This window comes from Numenius arquata, chromosome 2 (assembly GCF_964106895.1).
Source record: "Numenius arquata chromosome 2, bNumArq3.hap1.1, whole genome shotgun sequence".
Classification (NCBI taxonomy): domain Eukaryota; kingdom Metazoa; phylum Chordata; class Aves; order Charadriiformes; family Scolopacidae; genus Numenius; species Numenius arquata.
Window position 1 is genome coordinate 54,704,515 of NC_133577.1, and position 19,534 is coordinate 54,724,048.

Below are 19,534 nucleotides of genomic sequence, written 5' to 3' on the forward strand. Positions count from 1 at the left end.
GTCGCCGAAAAGGCTGGGCCCAGTTCTCCTCAGCACCAGCCTGCAGAGACCTGACTGGGCAGGACAGCCATTTTAGCTGCTGTAGCAATGCCTAAATTAACAGATTTAATAATACTGTATGAACAGATGAGGTAATAATTTAGGAATCAATGCTGTAAATCGTAAGAGTCCCCAAACTCCCTCCACAGATTACCAGCACAAGGGTGGGGAGCCCTCTCACAGCTCTGAGCTGCACGCCCACCGTCTCCCCCACTAGCAACGCTCTCGTTAGCCCTCTGACGTGGTTTTAAGCCATTAAAAGCTTAAAAATGCCTCAAAAGCTTAAAAAAGCCATCAAGCGCCCGAGAGGCGGACACTACCCCCCCCCGCCCCCTGCCCTGTCCCCATGGCAACGCGCGGGGGGGCGGGGACTTCCGGGGCGGGGTCGTCGCGGTGCAGGCCGGGAGCCGTCGCTCTGGCCACCGGCGTAAACAGGGCGGCATGAGCGAGCCCGGCCCGGCCGCGCCCGGTCCCCCCCGTGCCTGCTGCCAGGGGCTCGGCAGCCTCCTGGAGAGCCTCCGCCTCAGGTGAGGAGACCGCACGCCCCTCTGCCGCGATTCGCTTTACCGAGAGCGGCCGCGCCGGGCCCGGCCTGCCCGCCAGGCCCCCTGGGGGCCCGCGGTAGGCCTCGGCTCCCTTCACCCGGGCCGGGAGGGGAGTGGAGTGATCTCCTGTGTGCCCCGGGGGGCAGCTGCCTGGTCTCTCACCTGAGAGGGACGGGGGAGGCGGACTCCCGCCTTGGGAATGCGGCAGTGCTGTGCTCCGGGAAAAATGGAATGGGGTTTATGGGGTGCTTCTGGGATGTTGTCCCTTGGGGGGCTTTCTGCGGGGATGGGGGGAACAGTGCAGGGTCTCCAACAGTGTCTCAGACTTCTGTCACCTCCTTCTGCTTTATAATTTTTTTTTTTTTTTTGGAAGGTTACATATTGTGTGTGTACTTAAAGCTAGCTTATCAGTAACACTTGATGTCAGTGTTCTTGCTCATTGTGCTGTATGACTCCTGTATGAGCATATTGGGTGGCTTCTAAAAGCACTGTAGACCTGTTACTGCTTGTCTAAGTACTTCTGGTAATAGTTAAAAATTGACTTGTTACTTTAAGCAAACAAGCAAATAATACAGATACTGATGTTTCAGAGCTGGCTAGTTGATGAATGGACACGTACAGATATTTCTCCTACAGACATCTTTTTAATCTTAAAAAAGTTCCTTTAGGTGTTCCAATTTATGGATGCTTCACGGGGTTCTGACTTCAGGAAAAAAGCAAGTGTGTGTGGTGATGCAAGCTTTCTGAAGGGGCTTTGGCTTGTGGGATCTCAATCACCAGTCAGTTCCTCTGAAGCTGTGCGCAATTAGCGATGCTCCTGGCCTGTTACTCACTGCAATAACTACAGTAATTGGTGTCAATTAGCACTTTTTTTTTTCTGGCCGGAGGAAGTCTCTCGAGATCATTTACGGTATACTGTTATGAAGTTGCTCTTTAAGTAGTACCTGTTTTCTGTCTAATACAGAAGACTTTGATTTTCTGGGTCTCGTGCTAGCATCTCAAACATCCAGAATTAGCAGAAATAATAACACCATGGCTGTGAGAATCTAAACTTGCATGTAGATAGTGCTTTTATAAAAATGACTGTATATCTTCACTAATATCCTGTTCTGGTCTGGAATATCACTGGCAGACAAAATGGGAATAATTTGCTGTTTAAAAGGCTGGATAGGGATATACACAGAATATTTTTATTGTATAGAAATTATTAAAGATGTGAGCCCTAGATAGGGAAGACACTTGATCTAAATCGTGGCATTAGAAAATGAAGGGAGAGGGAAGATTAAAATCTGAGTGTTCTAGACTGCATGTTGCTTTAAACTGTGCTGTCTTGTCCAGATATCTCTCGTATTAGGAGTAGGTGTGTCTTCTGTCTCCCGAGAGCCTGGTCTGCATGAAGTTTAGTCACCTCTTTTGTAGCTTCTCTGTTGTCTGAGCCTATGGCTGAGCTCACGCTGCATGAATGGACTTCTCCGGCTCCTCCGAAACCTCTGGGAACAATAATACATTTCAGATATTAGCTTCTCTAATCTGGTTGCACCACAAGGTTCAGGAGTTATTTGGGGAAGGGTAATTACAGGCAAACAGACAGCATGATTGCAGCAGCTTTGTTTCCTTTGGAGACCCAGCTTAACAGGTTTTGTGATAGTAAATAGACCTTTTCTGCCTGGCATGCTTCTGTTGTATGTACTTTAAAATAGAAAATAAAACATATGTTTGTACTTGGTGGTGTTGACAAACAAGGAGTAATTTTTACGCTGGACTGCAAGTTGTATGTTTCTGCTGCCCCTTGGAATTGTGCTGCAGAGGCAGTTGTCTCTTCAGAATTTCTTGAAGTGATACCTTTTATCTAAACAACTCTTTAAAGTAGAAAATATAAAAACTTTTGTTATATCACTGGAGGATTTCAGCTTTTTATGTCCCGCTTTGGAATTCTGCATTGATCTAATTTCAAGTTGCCTGTTCTGAGACCTGAAGTACCTGACAGCTGTTTCACTCCCCACTGCAGTCCTGCTTTCATTTCACAGTTGTGCTTAAGCAAACAATGAGCCACTACTAATAAGGGGTACGTGCAAGAGCTTGAGTGTGGTGGAGGAAGCTGCTCCTTGGTTATGTCCCCCATCTGACTCTTGGTGAACTAGAAGGGAGTTCTCATGAATACTTCTTTCCCACCTGTTCTCACAAATCTGTTTTTTTCCTTGAAATACTCGAGTTCTGAAGTGCTTGAGAAATTAGCCATCAGATACCAAACTTCTGAGACTTGTGCAAAGAAAACCCTACAACTGTACCTTAAATAACATGTTAGACTTTATTGGCCACATTTTATTTCCTAATGCTGGTACTCTGTCCAATCTAAATATAAACATTACTGCATGCATAGGTCTCTGTTATGCAGGTCAGTGATATCTGTGTTGTGTGCAAAATTATAAAGAATTAGGTTTGAGATGTCTAAGATAATAAGTGAAATGGGGCAGAGAGTTTACCTTCTGTGTTTTGTACAGATCTGACCATGTTGTGATTACTCAGTACTTAATCTTCAGGGGTTGCTGGTGAGAAAGGCAGGGTTTGAGCAGTGTGGGCCATGAAGTAAATAAATTATTTAGTTAAGTGCTGTACTTAACGCCGTGACTAACTTTGCAATTAGCTTTGCTTTTCAGGTGGTGAGGCCAGATGCTTCACGCTAAGGGTGATTTGCAGTAAATGTGTACAAATAGTAAGATGTCCTGAACAGAGAATGTAAACCAGGTAGGATTATTAGTTTCAGAAATATCTGCTGGTATCAGTTGCATGTCGAAGATGATGCTAAACAGGCCCCCTCTAAGCATCCCATGGGGACGAGTGCAGTTGGCTAAGGCTTGAGCAGGCTCTGGCCAGGCTCCAGGCTGCTAAGGTGGATGCAGCTCAGTGCTCAACAGTTGATTTAATGTCAGACTAGCGTAGAAAAACAACCGTAAAAATAATGTTTCTTACTTTTATGGGAAGATTGCGATGTGCCCAAGTGTTGCACAATTTTCTATGTACTTATCTCAACAGGGTATCATGGCAGTAGTACCGTTATTCCTACATTACGGATGCGGAACTGGAGCACAAAGAGACTAAGGCCTGATATCTCAAAAATATTGAGGCATCTTAGTCCTGCTGGCTTAAATGGGAGGTGAGGGATCAAATATCACTAGAGATCGATGCCTGGTGAAATGCCAGAGATTAGAGAGAGCTTGTTGCTGACCAGGGAATTTAACTCTGTTCTCAAATCCCAAACTAACACTCTTTCTCTGTAGACGGAAGATTCATGGTTGTTTGAAAAAGAGCCACCTGGATCTTTTAAAAAGTTCTGAAGTGTGCTGGTTTTGCCCATTTGAGGAAAAAGCTGATACCTGACTGTTTGTATCGCTTTAACCTAATGCAAAACGGTGTGAATTAATGAAAGTTTCAGGGAGAGAGCTTTGTTTTTTCATGTAAAAAGGAGGTGGTGGTGCAATGGAGTGGCTGGAATGATCCCTGTGCTGCTTCAAGCTTCACTTCTGTCACTGGCACACAGGCACTGTACTAGAGCATTGCCAGAACCTGGGCAAGCAGCAAATCTACAAGTAAAGTCTTGATTACCTCTAATTCAGTGTTTGCACAGAGTTGTGTCATAAAACACCACAAGCTATGCAGTAACCGTTTTAGGCATCCATAATGATGATACTCAAATGCTGAGAGGCTCTTACCTGGTGTTTTTTGTACTGCTTTGTCTTGCCTTGAGAACACCATACTTATATATTCATGTGCTGTCTAAATAGCTGTAGCACAGACTAATGAATGGGATACTGAAAAACCACGCTGGTAGAAAGGAGACGATCTTTCAGGAGCTAAGGAATGTGATGTGCTACCTGCGGTATCAAAGTGAGAAATAGGGTTGGAGCCAATGGCTGTTCACATCCATCGGCTTTTACATCCATCAGGATATCAGTGTTCTTCATTGAGTCATGAAAATTACTTCTAGAAGTGTAAAAACAAGATCTTGAAATCTGCTTTTGCTTAGCTGTCCATCATGTAAAAGGAAATTGAAAGGATGAGATCCCAGATGAAGCGTGGCTTTTAAATTGCATACATGACATGAAAACCTAATCTTGTTTCAGACAGTGGCAGGATCAGATGGATAAAATGCATGCCTTGATCCCTCAGACTAAGAAGCAAAAAGGGTTTTTTCCTTGCTTTCCTCTATGCAGGGCAACTGGGAGGAGGCAAATGTGTGTAGCTATGACATGGGTGTGTTTGTAGGGGAGTGCACAAACCCATAGATAAGCATGCCTAGCCATATTGGTGCATGCACTCTCATGTGTCTGCCCATATCACTTGCACATATGCAGCCTTCCTGGCTAATAGGAATTGGATATTATTTTTTAATAAGCAACTTGGTGTACTTGCTTTGATTGTTGCAGGGTTTTTAAAGTGAATGTACTGGAAGCTTCTGTCATATCAACTGATTATTTTAATTTTTTTTTGCTCGTGGGATGGTTGCTCATCTTCAGATGCAATTTATAATTACTAAATTAGATCAGCTTTACTCTTTTTTTTTTTCCCCTCCTGAAAATAGATTCTCTTTGAAATAGATTGCAGGTGAGGCATGGAGTTTGTTCTTAATCAGCCTGATCATCCCCATGGGCCTATACCCTTGCATTGCTTTTGGCAGATACAGATGGTCCCATAGCATTTTCACAACCATAAATATTTTTGATGGTTACTTATATCTGTTACCCTTTAGGAAGTTCTGGCAGGTAGTGCTAGCATATCTCTAGGTGTACCTGGCTTTAATGCATAAGTGTGAAATATGTACTTGATTTTAAGTTCAAATTGCTAAATAAAATACATTGTGTCTGTAAGCCAGGAAAGAGTTTGGATTTTTTGGAAATCTGTTTTTTAATGTGTTGATAGATCCCTATGAGAAGTTCTGGGGAGCCGTTCGTTTGAACGAGTTCAGCTAAGTATTTCCTTCATTGAAAGTTGTCTGCTCTGGGACTTGGAGTGGGGAAGAAAGGGAGAGATGAACTCATGAACTGCCAGTTTTGGGGTTTAGAGCCCTTCCCGGGGCTCCTGGAGGAGCGACTTGAAACAGCAACTTCAGTTGGGCAGAAGTCTCCGGCTATTTTGGTGCGTCTTGTGTGAACATATACATGTTCAGGCATCTTTTGCCTCCAGAACAGCCTAGCCCTTGTTCCAATGAGGAGCAAAGAAGTAAAAGCTTTGAGGTTTGTTTTTTTTGTTGGTTTGGGTTTTCTTGTGCTAAGATTGGTTGGCAGATTAGTCTGTAAGACTACCAGTCTGGCAAAAATGTACTATCTGCTCTGAAAAGGTTATGCTCTGTGAAATGCTTTTGTTTCTCGCGTTTTGAGAATTTAAAGTGTGAAATAGTTTTATCTTACTATATGTTGTTTGTTTTCTTCCAGTGAAGCCAAGAGGCTGGAATTAGAAAGAAAACTGATGGAATACATGAGGTCTGATGCATACCTGTAAGCTTTACAAGCTTCTTATAGATTGTTTTATTTTAATTACAAAGACTTAAATATCATGGGATGCTTTTAGAATGTTATCTTGAAGTTTTCTTATGACAGTAAATGCATATTCAAATGTTAAGTATAATATAAGGTTCGTATCTCTAAGTTATTGATTAAATAACTTTAGCAATAACATAACTACCTTATTCTATTAATACTGAAATTTTATTGTAGTAGTTAGTAATAACTAACATGCAAGCTGGTTTTGTGCAACTTTTACAAAATCACTGTAGCATAGTTCCTCCTAGAAAGTCGTAGGGTCATAGAAAGTCTGAAAATTTTAGGAGTTCCTAAAGGTTATCCCAGATCTTGCTGCCTGTATTGTTTCTGCGTTATCAATTTAATGTAAAATGCATACACAGTCTGAAAAAATAAAATAAAAATCCAACAACAAAAGAGGGCTGAAAAGTATCTCATCCCATGTTCCTTTCCTCAAATGTGCTTTGTAAAGCTCGTAGAGGTGATTTTTCTATCTCATCTTAACGGACTAAGGGCTAGTTGCAATAACGGTCAATCCCTTAGGAAGTCCTCTTCTGAAAGAAGGCCTTTAAATTAGAAAATAAAGACATAAATTTAAGAAAAAAAATATGCCTGAACAGGTGGGAAAACATCACATGTACTTTGTTTTGTGGTTTAATTTGATTATTTATTTTTTTAATCTAACAGACTTTGAGTTGAAATTTCTCTGAAAATATTGGCAGCTTTGGGGGATTTAGGTTTCAATTCCACAACTGATTTAAGTAGACCTGTAGGTAGATTGAGACCAAAAGATGCTCCTGATGGCCCCTGGTTCACATTTTCTCTTTGTTGGCACTAGCACTTGTGTGGCTGGCCTGTAATCAGATAAGAAAATAGGTCTGGCTGAAGGGAATCTGTTTTTTGAGTGGGTAAGAACTGATTTAGATGGATTTTCAGCTGGATTACTCTTGGCCTAATTTGCCATGTGGCCACATAGCAGATAGCATTGGCACAAAAAAGAAAGGCTTCGAGCGAGATGCCTTTTCTGGTGGCAGCACGGATTTAGGTTGGCTTAAAGCAGTTGTGAAACTGCAGCCCTAATGTCACCATTTGTGTGACTTTCGGGGCGCGTTCTTCTAAATACAGTTTTCATTTTGATTTAATGGGATATGACTAAAGCGTAATCCATTTGAAACAAAATTAAAAGGATTTTTTAATATACTTATCCTTTTGAACACCAAACCCCCTATATAAATTGTGAAGTCATATAGGAGACATCCTGTCAGTTGTATAATGTAGCTTTGGACAGTGCACAGAAGAATGTGTCTACTCTTTTTTGCGGGGCTGAGGGAGCACCTTCAACATAAGCGTTAGTATATATGTGTCTGAAGAAAAGTGATTGTAATAGATGTGTCGGTTTTATTTTCATACTCTGTTAAACACAGTTTCTTTTTCCCCTGTAGAATGAAAGTAAAATACATGAAGCTGAAAAAATACTTGAAAGAAATAGACGAACGACAAAAAGGAGCTCTTCTGCGAAACCAGACCTTTTTAAAGGAATTCGATCAATTTGAAGCTCATATGAAGACTTCAAGTTCAGAGATGATTCAGAAGATGGAAGTAACTTTATTAAGACCTAATACGTTAGTGTTTGCTGTTATTACAGGGTTGCTAAATGTGTTTTGTCTGAGTATTATGCACATCAAGACTTCAGATGCTACTGAAACCTCATTATATGTTTTGGAGTGTTTAAAGTGGTAATGTTTGGGAATTTGAAATGAACCCAAACTGTGAAAATCTATGATCTAATAGACCCTACTGTACCTGCAGAGGTAGTCAGCAATGCTTCACAGAACTCTGCCTTTGGTCTATAGTAAAGTGCTCTGTGCTTCTGAGTCTCTTGGAAGTGAGGGAGAATGAGATAAAAAAAATGCATAAATGGATTGTGACTTTGGAGTATTAGTGATAAGATAATAAACCAGTGTTATCTAGGTTAGCACAAAAAGATGACTTGAGTTGAAATAGTTTCATAAAGACTTTGTTATAAAACTGTATTTTAGTAAGGCTTTTCTTACTTAAAAATGCCTAAATACATTTTCATGGAAGGTTTGTTTCAGGATGTATTTTTCATTTTGCTGGTATGAACACTGTAAATACCCATCCTTAGTCTTGCCCGTGCTTATTGCTCTGTCTTCATCAGCAGTAAGTAACTTCTCTTGCAACAGATGTGAGCTGTCTGTGCTAAAGCTGAGCTAAAATGAGGTCACACTCAGTTCTGTTACTACACAGTCAACTAGCAATACTTGAACAGTGGTAAGAGAATAAACTACTTCCTCTAGCATCCTGTTGCATCACTCAGGTCTTTGCTTTTGGTAACACTTTTTTGCATGTACACAGAGCTATTTGATTTACGTGCCTTCAGAGTTGGAAGTTTTGAACTTCTCTTACCAGCCTTCTGGGCTGGTAAAGTAAAGCCTAGAGAGCATTTCATCACCTTGTATGCTTGAGTTGTGCATCAAAACTGACATGGAAGGAGTACTAAATGGCCACTTTTAAAAGAGCCAGTATCCAATAGAATATACTTCTTGCTGTTGTCTTTGTAGCACCTTTGTTACCAAAGATGACTGCAAACGTGCTGCTTTTCCTCTCTCCACTCATAACCTTGACTGCTGTCGGCTCAAAGGGTCTTATTACTGACTTCATTGAATGTCATCAGTTTGAGAGCTCATGCTGGGATGAATTATCCTTCTGAAAGAGGCTGTTGAACCTCTTTGTGTGGTTCAGACCTCACACACCTCAGAATGTGCCTGTTCTGGTTTTAAATTACTAATTTCTTAAAAATTACCCCAACAGGTAGAAAATACGCACGGTCATTACATTTTAAAAGAAAGAATAAAAGCTCTTGTGAAGACAAATGAAAGTGACCATTCAACAACTACATTAGTCACCCTCTGCTATTTGTTCTGCCTGTTTCGGTTGGTTTGGTCCGCAATTCTCATTGCAGAAAGAGTTGTCAAAAGTCAGCTTGACTCTACAGTGTTTTCTTTTCAGAGAAAAGTATGTGTCTTCTAGCAAGCCCCTATGGGAATATCTCTCCTTGTGATGACTAGAACTAAATGAAATGGGGATTTCTGTACCTCCAGTATGTAGTCAATCTACTTCAATATCTTAAAATAGTATGGGAGGAAAAAAAGAATCGTGTGGATTCTTCTTATTCGTTACTATTGTGTAATGTGGATTACGTTATAGTAATTTCCTTTGTGTTGAGGTAAGAAGATCACTTACCACTAGGCCTGGATTGCTATGATGTTGGGGTTTTTTTCATGCTGAAGTAAAATTTGACGATTCTCTTAATTTTCCAGTCTTTTAGACCCTGATTTGCGAATGTGAATGGACTTTTTGCTTTTCCTGTTCAGCCCTGTTGGAGTAAATGGCTTCAGTCTTTTTCCTTATGTCTATGTGTCATTAATGCTGCTTGTAGGTTGAATAGTTACATTGGTCTTGCCCTTTTTATAATTAGCGCAGAAATAAGATGAAACTCTTCCATACTAGTAAAGAGATTTCTGCATGTCTTATAGTAATGTTTGAAACAAACTTGATCAGGATCCGTATTTAAGGTTATAAAATAGGCAGGATTTTTTTATCATACCTTGTGACTGAAGTACTTTCAATTTAATAGGCTAGTATAAGAAACAGCCAAGCTCTGAGGGTTTTTGAATCATGTTATTAATATGTTGTCTTGCTATTCACTGAAGAACGATTTGGGATGTTGCAAAGTGGTATCGGTTGGTAATGATCTCAGATTTAAAAAATAAAATTGTGATGTGATCATGCCGCTAATACGTGGAGTCAGATTTCTGAGGAGCTAAAAAGTGAAAGGGAAATGTGTTTATATCTCCTTGCTAAGAGCAGTAGCGTTTTTCAGAAATATTTGGCAGGGGCTATTTCTCTCCCTCTGCCACTCCCCTTTTTTAACTTGCTGGAAGAAAGGAGGGAAGGAAACAAATTAATTGAGGTATTTTAAGCCCTTGTGATGTGGTACTGACACATTTTTGTGTGGCTGTCTAGAATTCAGTTGTGATTGTTCTTTACTTCTCTGAAATGCAGTTTGAATTAGAACAGGAGCAGTGTTTTTGGAGAATACTGTTTTCCTCGCTCTCTTCAGGGGCACACACAGCTTGATCTGAGAGAGTACAACTTACACTGTGATCCTTTTAAAAGGAGGTGTCCAAAAAGCCTGGGGATCCAGGTTCCAGAAAATGTGGATGTGCAGCAGCGCCCCTGGATGACAGTGGTACAGGAATGAAAGAAAAATATGGGGTGGCAGAGAGGCTCCGATACAGCAAATATCTATTCCAAGTATGTAAAAAGAAATACATGAGCACTTCTGGAAAAAAAAGCAAAGGGATGGAAAGAGTCAGAGCGCAACATGGGGAGCGGAAGGGGAAAAAGTATAAGATGTGTAAGTTTGAAAACAAACAAGCAAACATTACTTTAAAATGTTTTTTTTTTTCTTGAAATTTCTGTCTTTACACGCTCTAGAAACACTGCACTAGGAAGTTAGTCTGAAGTAGGGATGTATAAGCAGCAATGTACTTTGGTTCCCCCTCCACCCCCCCGTCTAGTTTGACTTTCATTAGGTGCATCAGAGTAAAGGGCAAGAAAGCTTTTTTTTATGCAATTCTTATGTTAGAAAAGCTCCTTTCTTTCAATAGATGTGTGACCTGAAGTCTGAGCTGTTGTCCTTTCCAAAAATCTATGATGGATTTTAACTATAGGTGTTAATGCAGTGGGTAGTCCTTTTTTGAATCCTCGTATTGTACTGATTTGACAAAAAGCTTATATAATATGGCTAAAAAAAAACCCAAACAAACAACATCTTCCCCCCCCCCCATTTTATTGTTTTTAAATTAGTTGTCTTTGATTTGATTGAAAATCTGTGTCTTTATTAAGAACAGCAATTACTAGCTCCAAACAACTTTCCCCATGTTAGCTGTAACTTCCAATGTATTAACTCTGCCTTCAGTCTTTCATATTAAAGTAAATAACCCTAATCTTTGCTTTTCTCTGCTCATGTGGAAGATTTTTATGTATGGTAATTGAGATGGGGTGATGAGACCTGTTTGTGTTGATTAACATTCCCTCTGAATGTAGCCAGTAGGTTTCTGTGTACTTTTCCTATTTGGGACGTGCTGTCCTTGACTTCAGCTAAGGAGCTGGTGATCTGGGGGGGGTCATTAGTTGGTCTCTGTGCCTTTGGAAATAAGGAAAAGATGTAGTTATCTCTTAGGGTGGCAACTGATTTCAGCTCTAATAAACCAGTGGGCTGGCTAACATCCCATGGGTGCATGCCCATGTTAATAAATTCCTTGCACAACTGTAGCCCTGCTGGTGCCTGGTGATTCTTTTAAGCCCGTTGGGTCTGGTGATATTCACAGAGTATCTTGTCCTTGCTTCAGCTTAGTAACCTATAGTTTAGAGGCTGTCCCTTTGTGTCCGTGCATGTAATTCCCCACTTATTTCTTTTTTTAATTTTTATTTAAAGCAGAGCAGGAGGGGTTATGTTGTGATGCTAGGTTTACCCTGTGTTTAAGAATTATTTTTTTTTTTTCTGAGCAACCGTAATGCACACCAGTTCGACTAGTGGTAGGTTGTTACGACATACTGATGCGAGTCACAGTTGTGCCATGGGTGGACCTGCATGCAGTGTTTTCATTCATTGCTTCCATTTTGATGTTTCTATGCCATCCATTTTATTTTTGCCAGGTTAGACTTATTATTTTTTTTTTTTTGAGCTGTTGAACAAAGCACAGATTACATATCCTCTGTGCTACAGTTATGAAAAGCCCCCTTGTTGGGGATTGCATAAGAATTATGGAGCATGTAATCATTTAATCTATCACGGAAGTACATAGACAGAAATTACTGCTATTTTCTTTTTTTTCCATAGAGAGAGAATGCCCTTTAGGACTGCTTTATCATAACTATGTCCACAGTTTATTATGTAGCTGACAAACTTCTTTTGTTTCTGAAAGATTCACTTTATTTCCATGTCTTTCTCTGTCTGCATTTTGTTCAATAATTTTGGGGAGTATAAGTAGATTCACTCAAGCTTTCAGGGAAATCCAGTAGTTATATTTGAGTTTATTGTGAGCATCTTTAATTCTAATGTGGTTAGGTTTTGTTTCTTAAAATTTCACGTTTACAATTTTATGAGCAGCTTCTATTACTTGGGAAATAGCAGACTTGCTAAATGCACCATTGGAGTGAAGTGCAGAGCTGGTTAAGTTAATTGTTTTAAAGATTTATTTTCATGCATATTACCTGATGCAGAATAGGTATTGAAGTGCTTTCATTCAGGGCTGATGTAACTTGTTATTGGGGTTTACAATTACTAACAAACAGGATTAATTATAGGTGCTGCATGTGCTTGGCTTTTAAGCAGTAGTCCTACTATGAATGCATTACATTTGGTCAATTAAACAATGTAGTGGAGGTGAAGATGGTTTATGCAGTTGTTTGTTAGTAACACTACAGCAAGTTGCCTTTCATGCTGGGTTGCTCTTTATAACATCTGCCATATATTTTTCCTTATAATAGCTCAATGAGTTGTAAGATGATGTATGTAAAGCAAAACCAAATTCTAAAGCTCGTTTCATCCAAAAGCGGCAGAGTCATTGTCTGGATACAGCAGAAATAATTTGGCGTTACAAATACTAGTTGGGATGAGATAAATTTGAGTCAACAAGTTATTAGTATTTTGTTGGACTCTAAATTACATGAATAAATAAATATGTATTAAAAACCTGCGGAAGATTGTGTACAGGCCATGTCATTTGTTCAGGGAAGCAGAAAAATTAGGAGAAAATGGGATCTCTGGCTTTTTAAATATAGTCGAAGTGAAAAATGCTGCTGGGACATTATGTTTAAAAGTGCACAATTTGCAAAGTATTAGTTGATTTGTGATGGGGTTTTTTTTTTGCTTTCAATTTTATGTAATGGATTTGTTTCCATTTAGGCATGGTATGGAACAGAAATTAAAAGCGTGTTACCCCTTCAAGAGGGTAACTTGTTGGCAGAAGGTGACGAGGAAGAAGAATACAACAAGCAGGTAATGCAGAAGAAGTGGGGGGGAATGTGTTTTATTACATCGTGCTTTCCGCTGAGCTGCTGCGTGAGGAGGCAGGCATCGCTAAGCAGTCCTTGCGTGGGTTTTTTTTTTGTTGTGGCAGTTGTAGTGTGAAATACTGTTTAGTGCCTGAGTGAAGTAGAATAATCTGGGTAAAAAGTGCAATTATTTCAACCAAAGAACTAGAATTAAAAAGGGGGGAGAACTCTGTCTGTATTCATCTTCATGTTGGTTTTTGTAATTCCTATGCCGAATAGTGAGAATAGTCTTGACTGAGGAGGAAATATTCTTAATGAATGATATTTTTTTAAATGCGGCAGTTGATTCATATGGTGTATTTATAATTTTGTGCATTTTGACCTTTTCTCAGAAGAAGCAAAAAGAGATTGCATATCTAAGTAACAGACAAAAAGACTGACAAGGAATACTTAAATATATTCTGCTATATATCTGCAGTAATGCAGGCTTCTAATCCCTCCTCCTATCTCCATATAAATGATACAGTTCAAGACCATGGCTGTTTTCTTCACTAAAAGCAGTAAAGCTCTTTTAGATGAAATGTCTAAAAACATCTTGTAATAACTTGGAGCATGCTGGCAAGAGTAGTCACTTGTGACTATGTGTGAAACCCCCTCAGCTAGTCGATATTGTAATAAGCGAAAATGGTAGCATCACTCCATTATTCAGAAAAGCCAACAGCATGCTTGTCCCTTAGGCTACAGCATTCATTAAGAAAAGCTTACTGGGCTGAAAGCTGGAAACAGATGATAACGGGATATGATTTTCATATTTAATGCATTCCTTGGAAGAGTATGTGTGCTGCAGATTGATAGAAGAATCAACTGCTACTTTACTAAAAGACTTTCTAGTTTGCCCTATAGCTACCGATGGAATCATTCAGCCAAGAAATTAACTTTTTCTCCTTTTACCTGCTTTATATATCTGCTAAGCAGGCTGCCTTGCTGCCAGTAAATGTTATTATGCAGTTAAATGTTTGGTATTTAAGACTCTTATCAGAAAAGAAACAGAGGCCACACTATTTTGTTTTTATAGTAGGAGGAAGGTTTTGGGTTTTCTTTCTTCAGTGCATTAGCAGTTGTTAATCTGAGTTTATAGGAAGTTTTCCCCATAGATTAAAAAGTTAAAAACCTTGAATTTAGAGCATTCTTTAAACTGTAATATACAAAGCAATGAACCCGAGCAACCTTGACCTATATAAGCAGGCCTCCAGCAGTTTGCGAATTACGTTTTTAATTCAGAGGTATGTGGAAAGGTGAGTTTATTTTTGAATGCTAGATTTTTCAATTAAAAGCAGTCGCTGTAGGAGACATGATTTCTAACCTATGGAAAAGTTAACATAAATACTACATCATCAAAGACTTACTGCATGACTTAAATTTTTAAAAACTGTTAGTGGGTTTTGGACAGTAAAAGAACTTGGTGTGTACCAAGTCATGTCACTTTATGTTGCATTACAGTTAATAGCTTGATAGTGGACTCTCTCCTCCCCTGTCCCCCTTCTTTCTCCTTCTCATCTCCCTTCATAAATACAAAGATAATAACTTCAACTAAATTATGCACCCTTTGCCTTGTTTATGTGCCGTGTCTCAGATCTTACTCTGTAACTACTTTTTTTTTTTTTTGGACTGATTGTGCCTGATTCCCACCACCTTCACCTCACTTAAAATCTGCTTATTCTCATGTCCAAAACACAAGAGTTTGTTCTTGGTTATGTGGCACCGAGTAATTGTCGGGAGCACTTGCAGTTAGCAGGTGGTATATCCAGGATGCAAATAATCACAGCTTGGAACCAGTGTTATTTGCCAGTACTGGCATCATAATGGTTTCCTTCAGGCTAGTCAGCATGCCAGTGATTGTGTGATAACCCTGTCAGTGATGCATCTTGGAGACCAAGAAGGACAATCACAGAAGCAATCTGGGGTCAGTACCCCAATGCCCCTAAAACACCAACGTGAATACCTGGTCCTTTTCTGAGCCGTGGGATATGCACTCATTTGGACTCTCAGTTTTTACAGGAGTCCTTAAGCTTAGAAATCATATTCCCAAAGAGTGTTTGACTAGAAAATCATGATTCTCCATGGAAAGGACTTGAGCACTAGTCTTTTGAAGTCCAGTGTAACAGGAATCCAGTGTTAAAGAGTTGAAGGAGAGGTCCTGTACTGAAGAGGTCCTTCTCAGGTGGCATTGCTGTATAACCTGGGCTTCTGAAACCTTTGTGTAATGAAGTCTGGCTTCTTCAACTTTGAAGCATTTCCTGGAAGTCTCTTGAAGATTTTTGGACTTGTGCATCTTGGCACTGCCATGTCTGTAAGGTGCAGGGCATAGGGTACCTCCCAGGAACACCTGTGGGTGGCAGAGCATCCTTCCATGAGGAAGGAGGTGTCACTAGGTGAGAGTGACACTGGCACCTGGGAGAGATGAGCCTCTGGCTTGACCTCACCTCCCTAGCTTTCATGTGGTGGTCTACTGCCAGGGGAGACTGTGCCCTTTTGTAAGTCCTAATGGAAGGCATTTTTTCCTTATCTTTGTTTTCTTCAAAACACTTTAATTTGCCCAGGGAGGGTGTGGAGTCCCCTTCTTTGGAGATTTTCAAGACCCGCCTGGATGCAGTCCTGAGTAACATGCTCTGACATGCTCTGGGCAATCCTGCTTCAGCAGGGGAGTTGGACTAGATGATCTTTATGGTCCCTTCCAACTCTAAAAATTCAGTGAAATTCAGTGAAATGATAATAAAAAAAAAAAGAATGTATTTGTTACTGGAGGAAGAAGCGGGGAGCCTGCACTCCACAAGCAAAAAGAGGATTGTTAAGTGTGCTTTGTGCAGAGACTTCGTTTAACTCCCAGCTGGAGCAACATGAAGTTCAGTAATTGTGTTGACTGTTTTAGGTGGGTCATCTACACGTTTTTACTGTTTTGCTTTTGGTGGTAAAAACAGTACCTAGACCGATGTTATCTGTCATAGTTTTGCTCTGAGAATGCAAAAGCGGTGAAGAGATTATTTTTTTTCGGCAATCAAAGAGGAGCTTGTTATAGATATACGTCTGCTATGACTCTGCCAAGCACTTGTACCTGCTTGAATTGCATTTGTTTTGGAACACTACATCCAGGAGCTGCTAAATCCATAAAGTACTTGCTAGATGCATTTTAAAGCAGCAAATCCAAGACCTGAAAAGTAATTAGGAGGAGCCCGAGAGCAGTGGTGATGGAATAAGCTGTGAACTTAATCTGAGTAGCAAACCTTTACTCCTTCTTAAAATAACTTCATGGTTTTTTGTTCTGCTTCTTGTTATGTGGAATTTGAGCTTTTTTAATGAAACTTGGTCACAGACTAGACAAGATGCCTTTGTTTCCTTTAAGCTGGGTTTGGCAGCTGACTTTGTATGGTAGGAAGAGGTCAGGCAATGAAAGGGAGGAGACAGTTGTGGAGGTGACTGTAAATTGTCTTGCTGTGATTTGGGGCTGAAAAGTAAGCCCTGCTTAGTATGAACAATGGTATTACGATAGCTAATTTTGGCTTTGCATAAACTGGTGGTGACCTTTTAGTAGTAGTAGTGGCAGTAGCCCCTCCTTCTAAATTGTTCTGATTGAGTAGATTTACAAAGAAAAAAAGGCAAGTATTAAAACACTGGGATTTAGAAGCGGAGTGGTTATACTGTTGGAACTATTTTTATGCAAGGTCAGCAGTTCTTGGAGGAAAGTGCCATTTAACATATTTCTGCTTGTTGCCCAGAGTTGCTTTGTGGAAAACGCGATTTCATCTGTGTGGTGTTAGCTGAGTAGTCATTCTTCCTCTTCAGCATTATTTAACAGATGGGAACAAGCAGAAAGAAGACAATGAATAAAGTGATTTTTTTTTTTTCCTCGTTCTTATTTACTTTATTGATGGGCTGTGAGCAAAGCTTGATATATAGACAAGTAAGTGATGGCAGATGTACCTTTCAAACTCTGAGGACCCTTCCTCATCCTGTTGCCTTCTAGAGAAGACCATGAGAAGAGTGGGAGGAGGAAGTTTTTCAGAGCAGCTGTTGCAGGTGGCTCCAGAAAGGCCAGTTGTGCCACGGACACTGCAATGGGGTCATAATGATCATGTCTTGGCTTCAGGATGCTGTGGTACCTAAACCACAGGCTACCAGCAGCTGTACAGAGTCATGCACAAATAGGACACGAAGTCAGTAACTTCAAGGTGTTTTCAGTGATGTTGATGGGTAGATCTAAATGTCATATTTTGGTCCAGGGTTTTAGAAGCCTTTGAAGGAATCTATTTTTAAAAGTTTGACTGCTTGTAAAAACCAGTTACTGTTTAGTTTAGTTTGAGTCCTTTATGTGTTTCAGTCTCTGTTAGTCAGGTTGGGTGTTTGTTGTGGTTTTGGCACTAGTTGTTTTGGTTCATGGAGCTTCACTTGAGGTCTGGGCCCTTGTTTTCACACTATCATGCAAGAAAGGGATGCCAAGTGTTTGTGTAATAATAATACTATACAAAATACTTGAGTTCTGTTACAGTTTTCTCTCCAGAAACCAAAACGTGATCCTCTAGAAGTTCCATTTGCAACATGCTGCCTGTTTGTTTCCATAAGCCATCTCCCACTTGTGTTTTTCAGATTCTGCAGGTTGGAAGACAGGCAGGAACTGGCATTAAGACATCTGTGCCAAAAGGACTGTATCATCCAGCAACAGTCTTTATGGGCCTCCACATGTCAGCTGTCTCAGCCCCTGGAGGTTTGGGAATGTGGCAGAAGCCCTCCCAGCCCACAGAGGGCTGCTTGGTACCTGACTCACCTTTGTGCTCTCCATCACTTGAAGGACTTGGTCCAGAGAGCAGAAGTGCTGATTTAGAGTTTGATGCATCAGTGGAGGGAGCAGCGACACGTGGGGACCTTGCCACCAGCGAGGAAGGCTCTGAGCAGCTCATCTCCTCGGCATCTGATCCTAAACCTGAGGAGGAATGGCTGCAGGGAAGCATCCCAGGTATGGTGGGGCACATGCCTATCTGCCTCTGCCTGGCGCTGGGGCATGTGCATCCCAGCCAGAGTGATGCCCACAGCTGCTGGTTCCCTTACACGTGTTACGGTCTGGTTGAAGCATGGTGGCACTCTTTTTTTTTTTTTTTTTTTTCTTTTTCTTTTGACTCCGCTTTCTCCAGGCCATTCGTCTGGGCGTGCTGGGGGCTGAGCCTGTTCAGATTCACTATTAGAAAGTGAAGATTTCTTCACTGCTGTTTCCATGGTCTTGAAGTAGTATAAGCCTCATTTTAAGAGGTTTAGTGTGAACCTACTTCACTGGAAGAGTACAGCACTTCTGGTTCAGGTTGATCTCTGGAAGTGTTCAAAGCCAGGTTGGATGGGGCTTTGAGCAACCTGGTCTAGTGGGAGGTGTCCCTGCCCAGGGCAGGGGGGTTGGAACTAGATGATCTTTAAGATCCCTTCCGACGCTTTTCAATGATTTCCTTCTCCCTCAGATGCTTGTGTCCAATAGTTCACCCATTTCCAAAACTGGGATTTGGCAATGTAGACTGAGGATCGGTATGTCTCTGTATGTGGCTGGATTAACTCCTCCTCAGTGGTGGTTCTCTGCCTTGTTCTGGACTTTCCTGAGAAAGGCAGTGAGTATCTCCCAGCGAAGATGCTTTTACTCTGGGATGAGACGTGCTGCCCTTGAAGGCTCTGTTCCAGCTTCTTACTCCGTTTGTTTTTGTTTTGTTTTCCCCATCTTGGCAAAATGTGTTCTCTCCTGTTTTACTGGGTTGGTTGGTTACTTTGAAGTAAGATAATGGACTTGTTTCTGAAGTCACAGTGACAGATTTGTCACTAAGTAACAGTTTATTCCTTTTTTAAGACCTTGCAGAAATACTCTCCCATGCTTTGCCAGTTAACATAGCAATTTTCTTCAACTTAAACTAGTTTTCCAAGCCCCATAACAATTGCTAAAATGGCGCTATTTATAACGGAAACTGGTGGCAACCCTGTTCTCCTGTAACAGTTATGGTTTTCTTTATAGATGAAAGCTGGCATCCCAATCAGATGCTCTTCTGTGCTGCTTCTTGGGGTTTTTCTGACATGCTCTTTCTTGGTGTGTGTTTTTTTTCTATTCCTTTTTCTTTAAGGAATTTATTTGCCTCTCATTTTCTTTCACATGATGTATTTGCCACTTCTTTGTTTTAATGAAAGCCTGTCCTTGCTGGCACTGGAAGGAGACCAGTCCAGCCTGGCTTACGTTAGCCCCAGGTTCTGCCTGTGGCTCTGCAGAGTGCTGGTTGCTCCCCGCAGGGAAGGCTGAGGTGGCCAGCATTGTGTCTGGGGAAAGAAATA

General features: G+C 40.7%; 1 protein-coding gene across 1 annotated transcript in view; it reads left to right on the forward strand.

The window, feature by feature from the left end:
• Window positions 1-480: 480 nt before the first annotated feature.
• The window catches only part of KIZ (kizuna centrosomal protein), a 52,832-nt gene continuing 33,778 nt past the window's right edge, over window positions 481-19,534 (forward strand). The window contains exons 1-5 of the mRNA XM_074169002.1: window positions 481-566; window positions 6,014-6,076; window positions 7,543-7,699; window positions 13,098-13,190; window positions 17,828-18,194. Of these exons, the coding sequence (XP_074025103.1) occupies window positions 481-566; window positions 6,014-6,076; window positions 7,543-7,699; window positions 13,098-13,190; window positions 17,828-18,194 (766 nt within the window). The remainder of the gene's footprint in view (window positions 567-6,013; window positions 6,077-7,542; window positions 7,700-13,097; window positions 13,191-17,827; window positions 18,195-19,534) is intronic.